Source organism: Ptiloglossa arizonensis, chromosome 1 (genome assembly GCF_051014685.1).
Source record: "Ptiloglossa arizonensis isolate GNS036 chromosome 1, iyPtiAriz1_principal, whole genome shotgun sequence".
Taxonomy (NCBI): Eukaryota; Metazoa; Arthropoda; class Insecta; order Hymenoptera; family Colletidae; genus Ptiloglossa; species Ptiloglossa arizonensis.
In genome coordinates, this window is record NC_135048.1 from 4,393,227 (window position 1) to 4,412,407 (window position 19,181).

General features: G+C 37.6%; 1 protein-coding gene across 1 annotated transcript in view; it reads left to right on the forward strand.

The window, feature by feature from the left end:
* LOC143145138 (GAS2-like protein pickled eggs) overlaps positions 1–19,181 on the forward strand; it is a 117,347-nt gene that overhangs the window by 33,401 nt on the left and 64,765 nt on the right. The window contains exon 3 of the mRNA XM_076308198.1: positions 15,772–16,296. Coding sequence (XP_076164313.1) covers positions 15,772–16,296 — 525 coding nt within the window. The remainder of the gene's footprint in view (positions 1–15,771; positions 16,297–19,181) is intronic.

The window sequence follows — 19,181 nt, forward strand, 5'->3', positions numbered from 1 at the left end:
GCTAACGATGCGAGATAGTTATCCGTGTATTTGTGGCACTTTAGATTCTCCGAGCAGTTTCTCGATTAGGTATCTTTTAGATCTACCGTTAATGATTTTTAAAGTGTAGTTTTGAGTACGACGCAGTTACATATTAAAATATCCTTTTAATCTTAGTTACGTACCTTTAAAAAGTTACATTTTAATATCCTAATTAACATGTAACATTTTTTTTCTCCCTTTTGTAGCTCGAGAGATTTGTTAAATAATAATGATGTAACAAACTTTCGGTATAACATTGAAATAAATTTGATCGAAGATTGGAATAAATTTTATCGACCACTTTTATATCCGGCATATATTTTAATATCACAATTTCGTTTGAAATGAAGTGTTGTCAATCGGCGTGTTTTTGAAAAATTGTAAATACTATTCGCGACCACCGATAAACATTAGCTTTATCGCGACGATGGAACGCGAAGAAGAATTTTAATTAACACCGGAAGCGATTTGCTCCTAGACATATTGCTGCATTTGATCTCTCAATCCTTCTTTATTATCAATCTTCGTTATGCTTCGGTAATTAAGATTAATCACCGTGATCATTGGTAAATGTATTCGCGTGCAATCATTTGCGTCCGATCGAGTCTTAGTTTAAGATAATCGTATGTTAGTGAAATCAAAACCACAGTCTATTAACTGTTCGAAATAAATATTTACAGCCTGTTCACCTTTTCTTATCTGTATCGAGTGCTGTTTGAATCGTTGAAGAAATACTGTTAATTGTGTTCCTTCTGATAACTAATTTCCATATTCGTTTACATAATATTATAATTACATTGGTTTGTAATCTTTTGAATTTCTACTTATAATAAATATCAATGTTTACAATTCGAACATTTCCCGTAAAAGTTCGCGTAATTTCTAATATTACTAAATTCCAAGGGTTTCCATTCTAATTATCTTAACGTTCGATTTTACGTGTATCTAATTTCTGTAAATGATACTTAAAAATCCTAATTCTTACGGTGATTTTCACGAACCAACCATTCTTGATTTCTGATTCTCCAAATTGCCAATTGTCGAAATTCAGTTAAGAATTTCTCCATTAAATATCCATCGTCCGTAGATTATTTGAAAGAGTAAGCAATTGTTAGTTTCCCCTCTTATAGATCAAATTCTTCGTCACTTTAATTTTCACATTGTCAGGGTGTAATTTTTCCGTATCCGAAGATTAAACTGAACTCGTCGGTTCCACGAGTGCCGATTGTCACCGAAATGCGACAAATGCTGTGTCACAGTTCTCTGTGACGCTTTTGAATCATTGAAACGAGACGGGACCGGCTTCAAACAGCCGACAAGACGGATTAGCCGATGAAAGTGCACTTCATTCAGTGCAAAGTACTCGTTGCAGTTGCATGAAAGCGAAACGGGATACTTGCATACATGAATTCTATGTAAACAGATCTGTTCTTGCGATTTAAACGCTTCTGTTCAATTGCGGTTAAGAAGGCAATTATATCGACTAACAATGCAATTTATTACTCGTATACGTGTAAATTATAATTATATCGCCGTAATCAATGCACCACTATTAACGACGCTATTAGAATACAATTTCCATACAATGGTTAATATTTGAATGAAAATTTTCAATGAAATCTTAAACGGAAGCTTCTAGAATTATTGTTCCGAGTTTTCCAATCTTCCAAAGACAAAAATTGGAAAACAATATTTACTCCTGTAATCTACTGTTTGTTTCAGTCTGAATCATAATACTCGAAACATTGTATCTGATTAGAGTTCGTGTTATTATTATTGTTAAGATAAAGTAAAGCGTACCGAATAAATGATCGCAGTAAAGTTAAACAACTTAAAAATCTATCACTAGTCGACCAACGGTTTATTCTCCATTTTTGTGAATTTTTCTTCAATTTGTCTCTATGAGTTGAACTTGAAAGGTTAGGATTTTCTGTGCAAAGAACATGATACGAACTTTGGCGAAAACGTTTAAAAACTTTGATGAGAAAATCTGAAGATTCGAGAGAAGACGTCTAAAACTCGCGTTGAAGATGTCCGAGAACTTTGGTAGGGACATCCACGTATCTACACGACGTTGACCACACGTCTAAGTTGGTGACGACGTTCACAGACTTTAGCGAGGACGTTCAAAGACTGCGATGAAGATGTCTAAAGACGTTAATAGGGACATCTAAAGATATTACTGTCACGTCTGAAGACTTTGATGAGGACACTTAAGGTATTTAAGGAAGGCGTCCGAAGAACACGGTTGCAACATGTAAAGATTGATGAGGGCATCTAAAGAGTTCGGTGAGCACACTTAAAGAATACGGTGAAGATATCTGAAAGACCGATAAGGACATCTAAAGACGTCAGTCACATTTAAAGATTGGTGAGATCACCTAACGTATTCGACAAAGACGTTCAAAGAGCTCGAACGATATCTAAAGTCTTTGTAAAGGGTATCTCTAAAGGCTTTTACGTCATTCTGTACATATACACTTTTTCTAGCGTAATAAAGACGTTACTATCGTTGTTATCATAACGAAACCTTATCCCCAGACTCGTGATTCTTTGTAGTTTTCTTCGACAGACACTATCTCGCGTTTTCATCGAAACATCGAGTCGAACGTGGTTCCCCAATCGTACCGTAAATATCTATTTGTCTGGTATTGGTTCCGCCGCGATATATTGCCACGTTTATCCGCTCGAAGGCAGTTTTCCCACCGTATCGGCTGTCATAGTAATCGACATCTGGGGTCTATTAAGTAATTGAGAACACAATTGCGAGACAAAATAATCTGTGCTGCAATTAATGACTACGTACTTACCGGAGATAGTGTATCGGGGTCTTGTTGGATCAGTGTATCGAGATAACGGCGGAAGGAAAACGTAATGGTTGTATAAAATGCAATAATTGTGCCGCAATGAAATGCAGTTCAACGTCGAACGAACGCATTCATAGAAACGGTTACGCTCGTCGATACGAAACCGTTGTTAATCACAGTTATTTAAAAGGTTACTTTAGAAAGTTATTTCTCGTAAAAGCCTGGTTACCGACCATGTGCCTTTGGAATGGGAAGTGTCGTCCGTTTCGATTAATTTTTTTAAATCACAGATCGTTGGCTTGCATTTTGTACGAAGAAAGTATTTGTAACGTATTTGGCATATTGGATCGACTTTGATATTTCATATATTTGTGTACGCTACGCATTGGGTACGATACACTACTGGTTTTCAAATCGTCGCATTTTCTATCCTTCAAGTAGTCACAAAATTATCCCCACCGTTGTCACCCTTACCTGAAGCTTCTTTTCAATCCGTATAAATCGATCGTATATATGTCTCTCGGCTTGTCATTCCGACAGGTTAAGACAGAATAATCTGTCACGATGTGTTAATTTGGAATTTTAACGGAGTGGTTTCACAAGAGGTGATCGATCGAAACTTTGCCACTTGGTAAGAAGGAAAAGTTGGCAATTTTGTGGTCACCGTTTAACCATTTGCCAGCGATCGAACATTTTTTATTCACGCGAGAACGTTTGGCCGTTCTCTAATTCCTAGAACCGTCGCTTTTCCGACTCTCCCTTTCCCATCGTGAAAACGCCGCTTGCCTTCGGCTATTGTACCCTCGAGTAATTACGTACGTCGCGTGCATCTCGTTTACCATACAACAGACAACAAAAACAGAACAGGTTCTCCTCGTGGCATCTTACGCATATCATCGTTCGCTGGCAATTCTTCCAAGCCACGTACGTACTGTTCAACGCAGTCACGCGCGCAGCCCTTTAACAAGAATCGCGTGGCGAGTGTGAAATCGGAATGATTCACAAGTAGTGCCTTCTGTCACGTAAGAAATTTCATTGTTAGAATTGCGATCGTCGCCTCTGGCCAGGATTTGGAATAATTCGTGGAAGACTAAGGCTAAGGCGTTCGATTTTCCTTGATTCTCTTCACCTTTGGAAAGGTAAGATTCATGGGGAAAATATGTACATTTTCCTGATTTGGTTATAATGGATGACGCTTCAAGAGTTTGGTGCTTTCTGAAGTACTTGGTGAAGGCATTTAGAGAATTTCGCGAGGACGTTTAAATATTTCGGTCGGGGTATTTAAAAACCTCGAGGAGGACATCTAGAGACTTTGAGAAGTATGATTAAATATATTGAGGACATCTAGAGATTTTGTATAGGGCATCTAGAGACTTTGAGAAGGATATCTAAATATATTGAGGACATCTAGAGACTTTTTATAGGACATCTAGAGACTTTGAGAAGGATATTTAAATATATTGAGGATATCTAGAGACTTTGTATAGGACCTCTAGAGACTTTGAGAAGGATATCTAAATATATTGAGGACATCTAGAGACTTTGCAAAGAATATCTAAATGTATTGAGGACATCTAGAGATTTTGTATAGGGCATCTAGAGACTTTGAGAAGGATATTTAAATATATTGAGGACATCTAGAGACTTTGTCTAAGACATTTAGAGACTTTGAAAAGGATATTGAAATATATTGAGGACACCTAGAGATTTTATATAGGACCTCTAGAGACTTTGAGAAGGATATCTAAATATATTGAGGACATCTAGAGTCTTTGTATAGGACATCTAGAGACTTTGCAAAGGATATCTAAATATATTGAGGACATCTAGAGACTTTGAGAAGGATATTTAAATATATTGAGGACATCTAGAGACTTTGTATGGGACATTTAGAGACTTTGAAAAGGATATTGAAATATATTGAGGACACCTAGAGATTTTGTATAGGACCTCTAGAGACTTTGAAAAGGATATCTAAATATATTGAAGACATCTAGAGATTTTGTATAGGACATCTAGAGACTTTGAGAAGGATATCTAAATATATTGAAGACATCTAGAGATTTTGTATAGGACATCTAGAAACTTTGAGAAGGATATCTAAATATATTGAGGACATCTAGAGACTTTGTATAGGATATTTAGAGACTTTGAGAAGGATGTTTAAATATATTGAAGACATCTAGAGCTTTTGTACAGGACATTTAAAGACTTTGAGAAGGATATCTAAAGACTTTAATAGAGCCACCTAAAGGCTTCGAGTTGAACACTTTCAGATTCCGAAGAAGATATTTAAGAGCATCGAGATGACGTATACTAGTAAGCCTTTGGTGAAAGTACTTAAAGACTTTAAGAAGGACTTTGGTGTATCGATCACTAATTGCCGGTGTGTGTCTGATTCCACTAACTTCGGATCTCAATCCCCCTGTCTCTGACACCAACGTTGAAGCTGCAGTGTCTTTTGTCCACGTGATAAATTAATAGTTCATCAGACTTCTCCTTGATCTTGTGATTCTACTTTGCTCAAGTATACTATAGATCGCAATCCAACAACACTGTAGACACAAGATTCGTTACGTTCTAAACAAAACCAATCCAGACTACGTTCGACTGTGAGAAGTGTACACCAAATTTTCCTCTTTTTATTTCACAGTACAATCTGGATCCATGTATGTTACTAAAATATCTCGGTCAGAGATTCAGGGTACAAAAGGGGTTAACCATCTCATAAATTGAAAATTATTTTCTTTGGAACACCCTGTACGGAGCGTAAATCTCTGAAAGATCGGCGCGGGAAGAAAAACAAAACGCCGAAAAAGGAAAACAAGAAAGCGTTCGAGAAGATCGCGCTCCCACGAATCGCATCATGGAAGCAGCTGGCGGGAGATAAATAAAACAAACTGCGTTGCGTTACGCTTTTCTCCGCGTGGCATTACGGTTAACGACGTTGTCCCCTGCGAGTGCTCCGAAGCCGCTCTAATTTACGATGTTGAATGTGCAGCAGCCATTTTCATTAAGCGCATTTGCCCACGGTAGTCGCGGAGACGACACGAGGGGGTCAGAGGCCACATAATGTGACATCCTGCCGTCAAACTCTCATCTGCCGTGCATATTACCATATGCGGCACTTCTCGACTCTTTTGCACGCATCTCTTCCTCTTTTCGGGCAGTGACTCTCATCTTAGAACTCCTTTCTTCGTCTCTCTTGCCCCCAACTTCTTAATTGCGTTATTTAAACGCTCACACTTGTTTTTTTTCTTCTTTATCTATTTTTATTACACCGTAACGGAATATAGATTCTGGAAATATAGTTACAGAGAGGAGAAAAATATAATAGGAAATGTAAACATTAGCTGCGTCACCACGAAAGAGGAAAGGGTACTTTTTACTTGGAAATATATTTATTCTAGCTCGACTTAAAATCTGGGGGAGATCAAGACAGGTTACGTCAATTTTAAATCTGTGTACTTTATCTCTCTTATGGTTGCTCTTGCAGCAAACATGTATATTACAAAAGTTTTTGGAAATTAAATTTCGACGTTTTTTCGCCCTGTACAAATTTTTGATAAAAGCAATACTAACCAAGATACGAAACCGAATGTTTTTTCTTTTATTTTGGGGGGTGAGAAACAGAGCCTTGTTTATTTGTATAACTGAAAATGTTGGGTAATTTATTTAACGATAGTGATATATCTTCTTTATATACAGATACAGATTGTATAAAGAATTCTTAAAAATACAGAAAGTTAAGAACATTAATTCTAGCAAAGGGGGAGAAGTTCAGGTATGGGAAGAAATGATGTTTCTTGTATTTATTGAATTATAATTAAAATTGATAATTATTTTTGTATCACGGCACAATTCACGAGCCAATGAAATTCCTCGATTATGATTTCCAGCGAATAAGAAATCTAGAGTTATTCCAGCCTGTGTAAAATTATTTTCCGTCGATATTTTTCCCGGATAAAATTCTGCTTTTGTCGAGCTCCGGCGAGAAAACGTTATGCAAATATTTGCAATTGAATGAGCGTGGTTGTTAACAGCTCGCGGTTTTTGCATGTCAAAAGACGTAGCACTACGTCAGCGGATCGTAGATTTCGCTCGGGCAAAGGCGTAGCAATACGTCAACGGGATGCAGATTTTGCATATGAAAAGATATAGTAGTACGTAACGGTTCGTAACATGTTAATTGTTGCCATGTTCACGTGTCTGACTTATTTCTTCCAACCGTTCTCTTCGAAGTGAAATTTTATGCAAAGTGGAAAACTATAAGCGTATCAAAACACTTCAGATATTATCCCTGCAAAATTTTAAACAAGCAATATTTTCCATGTTCTTCGAAAGAATTTAAGGTTTTGAAATATTAATTAATGATTCGGAAAATTATACGTACGCGCGTAATTCAAATTTTATTTTCTCAATTTTGAAAGCGTCTAATACAAAGATGTAAGTAGAAAGGAATTTCTTATTTGTAAATTTAATTTACGCGAAATTAAATACATTCAAATAAATGAATTGTGTTTAATCGAATTATCGTTATTAAATTTACAAATAAGAAATTCCTTTGTACTTATATCTTTGTATTAGACGTTTTCAAAATTGAGAAAATAAAATTTGAATTACGTGCGTACGTATAATTTTCTGAATCATTAATTAATATTTCAAAACCTTAAATTCTTTCAAAGAACATGGAAAATATTGCTTGTTTAAAATTTTGCAGGGTTAATAAATCACCCAAATGATATGGATTAGCTGGAAATCTCGACAGTACAAGTTAAACAAAATCAAGTAACACATCTTGTATTTGCTAAGTAAAATAAACAACGAATTTGAAGATATCAGGAGAAATTTTGGAATTTATTTCAGAAAAATATAAGAGTAAATAATAGTTCCATACCGAAATTTTAGTTCGACGTTTCTGGTCAGTGATGACGAATTAATTGAAAACACTTCTTGATACACTTTTACGAAAAATTGTAAAGTTATTACGAAAAGAGCAGAAAAGATACGTTTCGCGACACGCGGTACAAAGAATTGAAATCGATGCACTATAAATAGGTCTCTAAACTTTTTATTTAACATCTTCAATACACGGAGTTTGCTCCGCGTTGCATAAAAGGTAAATATTTGTTTATTGCGGTAAACGCAGTACCCGAAGATAAAGAGTGTAAAAGAGGTGCAGCTGAATTTAAACTTAACCTGAAATATAATCGTTATTGATACGTTAACGATTCTCGGCGCCTCGAATTATCTGCTTTGCAGTAACGTACACGAGCGGGCCGAGTACGTGTAAATAGCTGAGAGAAAGCTAATTTCAGGAACAGTTATATCCCATTTCAGCTGTACCTTTATCGATGTCTCTCTCTCGTTTCCAATTTCGTACACGTTGGAATTGCCAATTGCTGTAACGTACACTTTCGCAAATACATCTTCGTTTCATCTGTGTCCCACTCTAAAATACACTTGGTCGCTGTCAGATTATGTTCGACGCGTTTAAAAATGATTGAAAAAAAGAAAGAAACGTATCACAAGTTCGATATGGGAATTGAATAACGAAGAAGAAAAATATAACTTTATTAATGATACACTGAATTCTTATAATGTGTATTAAATTGGTAATGCAAGTCGGTTCGTCAGATTTCGAATAAATATTAGATTCGTTCGATATTTTCTTAGTGTCGTTCGACAATTACAAAATGACGATTCTGTTCTTTGTAATGAACTTCTCAGAATTAAATCTCTAATATTAAATGAAGAATTCTGTTAATTTTTAAATTCAAGATTAAAATGTTCATCGTTCGATTGACTCGGACCTATTATTTCGCTTCTAAAACGATAAAAACTTAGAACTTTAAATATTGATGCAACAATGAATCGAATTTAAATAAAACGAATTGATTTTCAACCGTTGACTCTACTTTATTCTCCAATTAATTTGTTCAATTATGAATTTCTTAAACATTCAATTTTTTCTTTTTAGGTTAAATAATACACAATGTCGCTTGAAAATATTAATTCCAATTCTAATATCACGATATCCGGATTAAAACAGTGATATTGAGAAACCAACCCCGTTGCAACTCGGCGGACGAGACTCAACAAAAACGACTGAACGATCTAATTGAAATAAATTGCACGACTACGGTCCACGAGAGCCTTCATTCTTGACCCCGTAACGATTAATTTCTTTTTGAACGAACCCTGAGCATCGCTTAAATTCGATTCTCGTGAAATAATTGCAACTTCGGACGGTCTCATTAAACGCCGTCGTACGACCATTGCTATTCTCGGCCACGGCCATGATTACAATTGATAATCAAGCGTGGAAATGGGTCGTCGAACGATCGATCGATTTCGGAAATTTTTGAACGGTAACTCGCGAACAAACGGAAATTATTTCGTGGAACAGTTATCTCCTATTCCAATTTCGCGATCGTTTATCGTTTTCTCTTGCAATGTCTAGTTTCACGCTGTTGAAACATCGAGAGACCCCGAAGTATGTGAATATTTAAATTTAGGTTGCGAAACAACAACTCGTCGAGTTCCGTTTAATTCGATACTACGCACTGTTTTTCCTGAACTGGTACTTTTTTAATTACGATAAAGCAATCGTGTAAAACATATTTAGGCTTAGTTTCAATTCATAATTCGTTTACTATTTTTAAAATAATAAAAATGCAATTGGAATCGTTCGGTTAAAATTAATTCAGTCTACGCTATTGACTGTATTTTTTATTACATGGGAATTAAACACATTTAAAAAAAATAGAGAAACGATCGAGAAATGTGATTATAATTTATACAAGAAATAATTTTCATTTTAGGATCTTGGATTTGAAGTAAATATTAGCAATACCAAAGTACATAACTTTAGTTTTAGAGTTCCGAGATTAATCTAAATCTGATTATAAGATCTAAATCTAATATATATCCATAGGATAGATATCTCAATTACTGCCACTTTAAGCTTATCGCGTGACTTCCTATCGCGTAATTTAACCTAAAAATCGTACGGTATTGGAGTATTACATAACGTTTCATTTATTTATGAACATTCTTTTGTACTCGAATACGATGAATCGATTACTAATTAATCGAAAACGTACAACCAAGTCCAATCTTCCTACAACTGCCACTTGAGAAGTTATTCAAATGGAAATGATTCTTACATATTAAAAATCCAGTTTGTGTAACAGATTCAAGATGAATAGTAAAATTACTATCTTTGTTACATTACAATTCTCATACTTTCTACTTATACACACTATGTTTCTATGCTCAAACGGCATAATCACCTCCTAATACTTATTTTAAAGTATTAAATGTAAACAAGTATACAAGGTCTATGCATTGTTACGTAAAAACAAAGTCCAAGTTTCGTTTCAAAATAGTTTCATTCACGATTCGTCGTACATTATTCCATTGTTAAATGAAACAATGTAAATACCAGTTATAGGTACACTGACGATGTATCGGGACACCTAACCTACAAAAAACAATTTCGATCTCGAGTCATCGAATTGGACCTAAAGTACACACATAGATACAGAAATATGATTTCGGTTACAATCAGCCGGAATTTCGCCGGAGAAATTTGTAAAAAATATTTTTATCATTGGGACAGCTCTGTCCACAGTTTTAAGGGCCCGTCGACGGGTGTATCTCGTTTTCATTGGGCCGGCTGCACGCGCACACGTGGGACCCATAAGGCGATGGTATGCGAGCGGTTCGAGCCGACTCGCGCACTCGTAAAAATTCTATCTAACAGCATCCGGTCGGCCGTCCCGGCTCGATACCTCCCCGGGGATAATATAGAGATTAGGCGAATGTGTCAACGGCCTGCTGTAACGAGCCAACCGTTTCGCTTCGCCCGCGCAGCTGGCGATCCGGCTATCGAATCGGGAATCGAGTAGGCGCTCGGTGTTTGTCTCTCTTCTGGACCGAGACCTATAGATGCCTTTTCGCCGATCACGAATCCGTGGACAATCCACCATCTTGATACGATGAAACGGATTGCGAACCATGTGTATATTCGTTTCTTGCCAGGTGTCTCTAAATTTTGTGCATTCATTTAACGCCTCTCGAAATGATTTCTACAATTGTTTATACATTTGTAGAAATCATTAAACGTACTATCGATCGATATTTATTTAACTTGTAATTTTTTATCGCGATATTTCGATCCATATCGATGGAAATATTTAACTGTGAAGCATTTTTAATAAAATAAGATTAAAACGGAATGCGAACCATGTGTATATTCGTTTCTTGCAGGGTGTCTCTAAATTTTTTGCATTCATTTAAAGCTTCTCGAAATGATTTCTACAATTGTTTATACATTTGTAAAAATTATTAGACGTACCTATCGATCGATATTTATTTAACTTGTAATTTTTGATCGCGATATTTCGATCCATATCGATGGAAGTATTTAACTGTGAAGCATTTTCAATAAAATAGGATTAAAGTAAATAATAAAATTTATAAAATTAAGTTTATTGAGCACTAAAACATTCTTTCGTTCGATTGAGTGTACAATTGAACGAAAGAAATGTCTGAAATTTACAGAACTATTTTTTTTTAATTTTGTAACGCAATAAGAGGACATAAATAAATATAGGAGCTTTCATTATAGGGAAACGTTATATTGCGAGGTCACGATGGGTCGAAAAAGACCCGAGAATCGCGTTAGGTTTAAAGAAAGATACCTGATTTCTTCAATATAAATAATTATCTATGTAGAGATGACACCAAAAATTGTGTTGTATATATTTTACAAGAAAAAATTTAAATATGTACTCACAAGTCTTGTCGAACTAAAATTAGGTCGAAGAATTTAAAAGTCAGGCGGAAAAAAGTCGTATATATATAATATACATTATAATTTGGTAATTGCAAATATTGATTTTATACGTTCAGTTCAGGTTTACAAATTAACTTTGACGAAGGCACGTGTAATTTACAGTAATTGCCGCTTTTGAATAACAAAATCGAAAGTCCCGGTTCACTCAAAAGCGGGGTAAACACATAGTATTAGTCACTGCGGTTAATAGTCCTCAAGATAAAATAAATTTATTGTTGCATGGAAACCCGATTTCGTACAATCGTTAATCTTTATTGTAATGTTTTATTTCTATATATAAATCGCTTCTTTAAATCGATGGTACGATAAGCGTTCGGCAATTAGTTTTGATGTTTCCTTGAACATCGATGTTATCGTTCTTCAAATAAATGATGAGTAATAAAGAGAAATTTATAATAGAAGTCTTATTATCGGTTTCGTGGAACAGTTAAAAGACCGGTTGCGACGTCTTCGCAGCGACGAGTGTTGAAACTCATAGTAGCGTATCGAGACAGGAAATGAAAAATTACGGAACAATCGATCAGCGTCTGTGAGCTGACCTCTTTAACTGTTTTATCAAGTCGCCTGGTTGGCTTAACAGTGGCGGTGGCAGATACGCGTCGTGAACCGTACAAACAGTACACTCGTTATAGAGTGACATCCATAAACTGTCTATCGTTAACTGGTCATTTATCACCTATTGCATAAATTAATTTCCAGTTGGTAACATCGAATAAACTTACGAAGGACACGATGAAAAAAAAAAAAAAAATACGAAAAGAAGGTGTCTCGATAAAAAATTGTTTTACATTATACACGACCTAAATTACACGATGAAATTTTTAATTAAAATTTTCTTTTAATATTTCGTTTTACTTACTGCGTTTCATTTATCATATTATTGTAACATTGTATCTGCTCGTAGAAACCGTTTAATATACTATAGTATTGTGCTAATTCCTTTTTTACGCATCTCTACGTAAATTCTTTTGTTGCAATTTTGTTCCTCTTAATGTATGTATTAATATTCATACGAATGCTAGAAATTAATCGCTTATGTTTAAAAGAAATATTTGACTATTTGAATTTGAATGAATTCTAATTCACTTTTTTTTATAATTTCCTTTATTATTTTCTAGTTTCTTTTATTAAAAAAATATATATTATAATCGTTATCTTCTTTCTTCAATGTACGTGTTATTAGAGATTCATTAAAATACGAGTAGTCGAAATGTCAAAATTAACATAACGAATCTTCGAGTTATCCGTTTTTGTAACCAACGACTTAATAAAGAATTCTCATAACATCGTGTTTTTATTCTTCAAAATAAATATTGAAGAAGTAAAAACGCGAAACTCAAAAGACTGAAGCGTTTAGTAGTATGACGTTAAACACGAACGTCGAGTATGTGGTACAGTGAAAGTGAGATGAGAAGGCAATAATCCGCGTAACATTGACCTCGTAAACGCTTGAATTGGTCGGTGAAAAAAAGAACATGAAAATTTTACAAGCTACTACGAGCAATTAGCTAAGTATTATACAACGTATGTGTCAATCTCGACAGTATTTTGGTTTCTCTTGTTTCGATTATTTATTAAACGGTTAACTTTCGATCGAAATATTTCGATCAGAATTTTGTGACAAATGGCTCCGCTGCACGTATGTAGCCTGCGTTTGTTAAAGGCACAAGTGCCTTCTGTCGCGGTCGAAACCGCATCTGTCGATAAAAATCCAGTTCCGTTGTGGACCGAGTGTAAGATTACTCATAGTGCAGTTCAAACACGCAGCGTTAATGGAAATCTGGTGACATTGGATACTTTATAGTGATTTATAGTCACCGTTGACCTTTCTGGCGGAATATTTTTTTTTTGTCCAGCATCGAACCGGTGATTCAGAAATGAGAAGCGTTGAAATTTTTGCCAGAACTGGATAATCTACGAACTTTGCGACTCGAGTGAAAATAGGAAACAGATTTTGTAATATCTATAGAATTCTTGTACATAAGTAATTCAAGTAAAACAGCTTAAGTATAATTCAATAATATTATATATCTGAAATTCCTTTCGAATAAAACATTCTCGTTCGTACAGTCGAAGGAACAAGTTTATCGTGTTCGTTAATTTACTTTATAAATTTGAAATTGTTACTCGAGATTGTTTTCGATATTAAAAATAAGTATCGATATTGAAATTGAATCCTTGTTTACCAGTGCACAATTGAAAATACTACACCGAATTTCGCCAAGCACGTCGTCAATGCCTTTCAAACGAGACGAAATATTTGTTCAGGTTTGGGATTATTCGATGCAGGGCGCCGCACTCCCTTTTCAGTAGGCAGATGTCCTATGAGCGCACAGAACGCAAGAACTGCCCCATTGATCAAATTCCAGTGTAAACAGTGCGTGTACACAAGTTACCGAGATAGGGTTCGAAGTGCGTAAGTCGATCTAATAAATCAAAACGAGATTAACGTACTGAATGAAACGGCAAACATGATGAATCACGGACCAGGATTTCCATGTGAAATGAATTCCAAGAAACGTGTGAATTATCTTTTAAAAATAATCAAATTTCATGGTTAGGTGGACGAATCATAAGAGAAATGTTTCTTCCAAGCGAGGTTGAGTTTAAAACCAACACGTGCAACGGACAGACAGTGCCCCCTATGAACGGGTAGCGCTTTTTCGGGGTTCACGCGTCTTAGATCAGGGACCGTCGAGTCGTCAAAACTTTGTCCTTCGATCGTAAACTCGGACCGATATACTCGCACAACGAGACGCTCAGAAAACAGAATTATACTTATCAGTCCATTCGCTGAGAAACAATAGACGCCCTTATTCCCAGCGCTCGGTCGAAGCCAGAAGAAAGAGAGACCTTATCCGCCTCAATGAATTCTTGTTAGACGAAAGACCGGGGAGCATACGGATCGACGCGTTGACTCGCGTAATTTCGCGGCGCTGTCGTATCGCTTTTAATTAATCTGATGAGAAAAATTGGGTGCCGTTAGCCACGTCGGGAAATAACAGGTCCTCAACAACGATATTAAACGATAGATACCGCGACAGAACCTGTTATTAGGCGCAGTCGAACGGCGCGGCTTGTAGCTGCACCGCTCATTTACATCATCCCGATATCCAATTATCACGCGGTTACTTAAGCGGCCGCGGGCGTCAACAATAAAAGTGCTGCAGCCCGGTGAGCCTCGTTGCTCGTGTTCACCAGGTATTTATCGTCCGCGTAAATGTTAAACGCATTAGATACTGACGCGCGGCGTTATTATTAATGGAACAATTAGCTTCACGGGTGTTAAGATGCTATCGGTGTCTGTTTGACTCTTTAATCAGAGGGAGCGAACGCGTCACACTCGACTTGGTTGCAACCGGTGAATGTCAGATGTGCAATCGGGATTCGTGTTGGAGATGTACTCGAACGTTCCGAGTATTCCATTCGTGCAACATTCGCGTCTATTGAACGCACAAGAGTCATCTAGGTTGATCTTTGGGCGTTGCGATAGTGGACCACTAAGTTAGAGGTTAATTGTGAAGGTTAGTTAACAGGGAGACACCCTACTTTACGAGACACCAATTCGCTGATTCTGACTTGGTTCTTCCATGTTGATCTTTGAAAGTTACAATAGTGGACCAAAGAGTTCTATTTAACGGGACACCGATTCGTTGAACCCAAATTGGCGCTCCGAGTATGCCAAGTACCAGATGCTGGATTCTAGACTAAACACCCACTCGAATCATAGCGTAACCCCCTCTCCTCGTGTTGTTCACAACACGGAGCTCGGTTGATCTAAAGAAATACCATGATGTGCCAACTGCTCGGTCTCCGGTGACACTTGTGTACGCCTTGGGCGTCCATTAGACGTAACGAATCACAAGTAACATTTTCCGTGAATCTCGCTTAGTTCTGGGCGTTCCAAGTTCCGAGCTTCGTGTTGCAGCGACTTTGTAGGCAGTCGGGTCCTCGACACCGGGGGAGATAATCTGAAATATTTTGTCTTTGCCAAGGTTCTCTGCAATCACATCGCGAACTGTCCCCGCGCACAACAGTAAACTCTCCCAGCTAACAGACAACGTCCGCTTCTGTTTACAGCACGCGAACAACGTACGCAAGTCGGCGGCGGAATACGTGGCGCGTCGCCAGGCGCGCAAGATCTCGATGACACGTTCGATAACCTCGTCGCTGGCGCTGCCGATGAGCCAGCTGAGCGACGTGGCCTTCCTGCCGAACGCGAAGGCCGGCACCTTCTTCGCCCGCGACAACGTCTCCAATTTCATCGGTTGGTGCCGCAACAGCCTGGGCATCATCGAGTGTCTGCTGTTCGAGACCGACGACCTGATAATGCGCAAGAACGAACGCCACGTCATACTCTGTCTACTCGAAGTGGCCAGAAGGGGCGCGAAATTCGGCATGCTGGCGCCGATGCTCGTGCAGATGGAGAGGCAGATCGACAGGGAGATCGCGGCCGAGAATAAGGCGGCGAATGGCGTCCACGGGAATGGCGGGAACGAGGAGAGCGACGACGAGTACGCAGACATGCAGCAGGAGGAACCGTGCCTCATATACGGACCTCAGCCTCAGATCGTCACCAACGATCTGAAGAGCCTCGACGAAATGGTGAGTTCGATCTCTCTTCTTTCGTATGTTTTCTTTATCTTTTCTTCTGGCTAGCTTTCTATACATCTAGGGAACTAGATATAATGACTGATAAAACCGTCAGTCTCAATTGGCAGCTCAAGCTTTTGCGACATTGTAAATTTTAAGTCAAGTTGAATAAGATTCCTGGCCGAGTTATGAATCTTCTTGTAGTATTATTTCTTTTAAATAGTAACAGAGTCTTGGATGTCTCTTCTTTCATCTGTTTTCTTTAACCCTTGTTCTGGGTATCTTTCTGTACATTCAGGAAACTAGACCGTCAGTCTTAATTGGCAGCTCAAGCTTTTGCGACGTCGTAAATTTTAATAAGATTTAATAAGAATTTAATAAGATTAAATAAGATTCCTGGGCCGAGTTATAAATCCTCTCGTAGTATTATTTCTTTTAAACAGTAACAGAGTCTCGGATGTCTCTTCTTTCATCTTTTTTCTTTAACCCTTGTTCTGGGTATCTTTCTGTACATCTAGGGAACTAAACCGTCAGTCTCAATTGGCAGCTCGAGCTTTTGCGACGTCGTAAATTTTAAGTCAAGTTAAATAAGATTCCTGGGCCGAGTTATAAATCCTCTTATAGTATTATTTCTTTCAAACAGTAGCAGAGTCTTGGATGTCTCTTCTTTCATATTTTTTCTTCACCCCTTGTTCTGGGTATCTTTATATAGATCTAAGAAACCGGGTCGTTAGTTCCAATTGACAGCTTAAACTTTCGCGACTTTCCAAAATGTAGCTCAAGTTAAATAAGATTCCCGAACCGAGTAAAAATCCTCATAGTTTTACTTCTTTTAAACAGTACCAGATAAGACACGCTAGCTAGACTACAGACCTATACGATTGTCCAGTCGAAGGGCGTTGGTCCTGGATATATGTCCTTTCGTCTCTTGTTCAACACCTTCAGTTGGGTATTTCTGTAGATCCAGACAACTGGACAAGTTACCGTTTCAAACTTCCTCGACTATGAACAACATGGCAAATTGTAGCTCAAGTTAAATAAGATCGTTGGACCGAGTTTTAGACAGATCCTTGCAATCCTTCTACAGTTTTACTTCTTTTAAATAATAGTCAATGACGCTCGTTAGCTAGGCTATAGATCCAAGCGATAAACTAATTGCCGGGTTCCATCCAACACTCACTCCTCTACACTCGGGCCTACCTCAGGGAACTTATTAAACTTGTTGAGCTGTACCTCCTCTCTCCCGGTATTGTTACATGCCTCTATATTTGAGAAATATCGGACGTGTGCCTAGAGGTTTACGCGAAGGGACAAGAGTGGCTAAAGTGGGGTTAATTCCCCAGTGATCTTGAACGACCAATTGAATTTGCGACCACTGTAGAAAAAAATCTGTCGACGGTGTTACGTAGCGTTTACGCAAACCCAACTGGCAACAGTCACCAGAAAAGGCAATATTAATATTCTATTATGTAAATAGGCTTCGATTTATTCAGGAATAATTGAATACTTTGAGCCTGTGGAGGCATTCTAGGGATCGTATCAAGCGACGAATAAGACTGTCTTATACGAATAAACAGTAGCGCAGTAGCCAGCCGATAGTTGATGTTTGTCTATAGTTCTGACGTAATTCTTTATAAAGATAGCAGCCCAACTAGTACTTATCATTTGCGCATGAACGAGTGCCCAAGTACTTCAACTGGTAGATCAATTATTCAGTAAACCGAAAGACAGTGTACTGGTAATCTTAAAGGGCGCTTTGTTGAGCTTTATAGAGTATATTGGACCTGAACTTATCATTGAGTAACAGGAGCATAATAACCGCATGAAAACAGTTTTATTCAATTTTACTACACTTTTATACAGTTGCTGTATCATTATAGAAGATTGTAACACACACTAGTTTTTGGTAAGGATGCCTCGAGTAGTTCTAAGAATGGTAATCGCGTTACCCGGTTGAGTTCCCTAGAATTTTGAAACACGGATTTATTCTAATTCGTTTGATACTACGCTAGACATTGAAAACGACGCCGTATTTTTAACTGCCTCTGCTATAATGTATCCAGACTATGAAAATAACTCGCACCCTTAGGTGTATTGGAGTATATTTATGGCGGTACTCCCCGCTGACCGTGAATATCACAAGATCAGGAATAAGAGAGTAGTATTCGTATTTCAGCGTTGAAAGGCAAAAGAAGCACTCCTGATAAACGTATTCCCTTTCGTAACGTTAATAATTCACGTTCCATAATTCATGTTTATCGGTGGCCATATACGTGGCTACGTCTAACCGGATGATTTTTTCATTTATTAATCAACAACGAATAAATTCCTTTATTCCAATGGAAACGGCCATCCAGATGCAAATGCACCTCGCTGTTTATGATTTCCTTTTAGATGCTTCGAGCATCGATATTTTTCAAACGCTGTTGAACTAGATCCAAAGAACCCTCAACGATTTTCCAAATCCTGGCCGAGCGATACTTCTTGAATTAAAACGCATCGTCTAAGAAACGTCCCGTCGCAGGTGGCTCAGGACTTCGAGGAAAGCCTTCTGAATATCACCAGGAACAGGAGGAATGACAGTTTAAACGTTGCCTTGATAACTCTCTTCCGGAGTGGTCGGTCGTTTCGCGTGCGACTCGTAAATCGTATTAGCATGACACGTAGCAAAAAGTGTTCGCGAATGGTACACAAGCTTCCAGTCAAAGCGTTTCCAGACTCTAAACGGATAATGAGCACTAAATCACTTGCTAAATGTTACGCACTGGCGTCGGTAATGCGACCGTGGGCTGAACAGGCGTAATTGCTCATTCTATTTGACCGACTGAACCGATCGGGACTTCGGTTACCACCGATCGTAAATAGCTTGTTACGTGGGAATTGTCCGAGTGTCTATT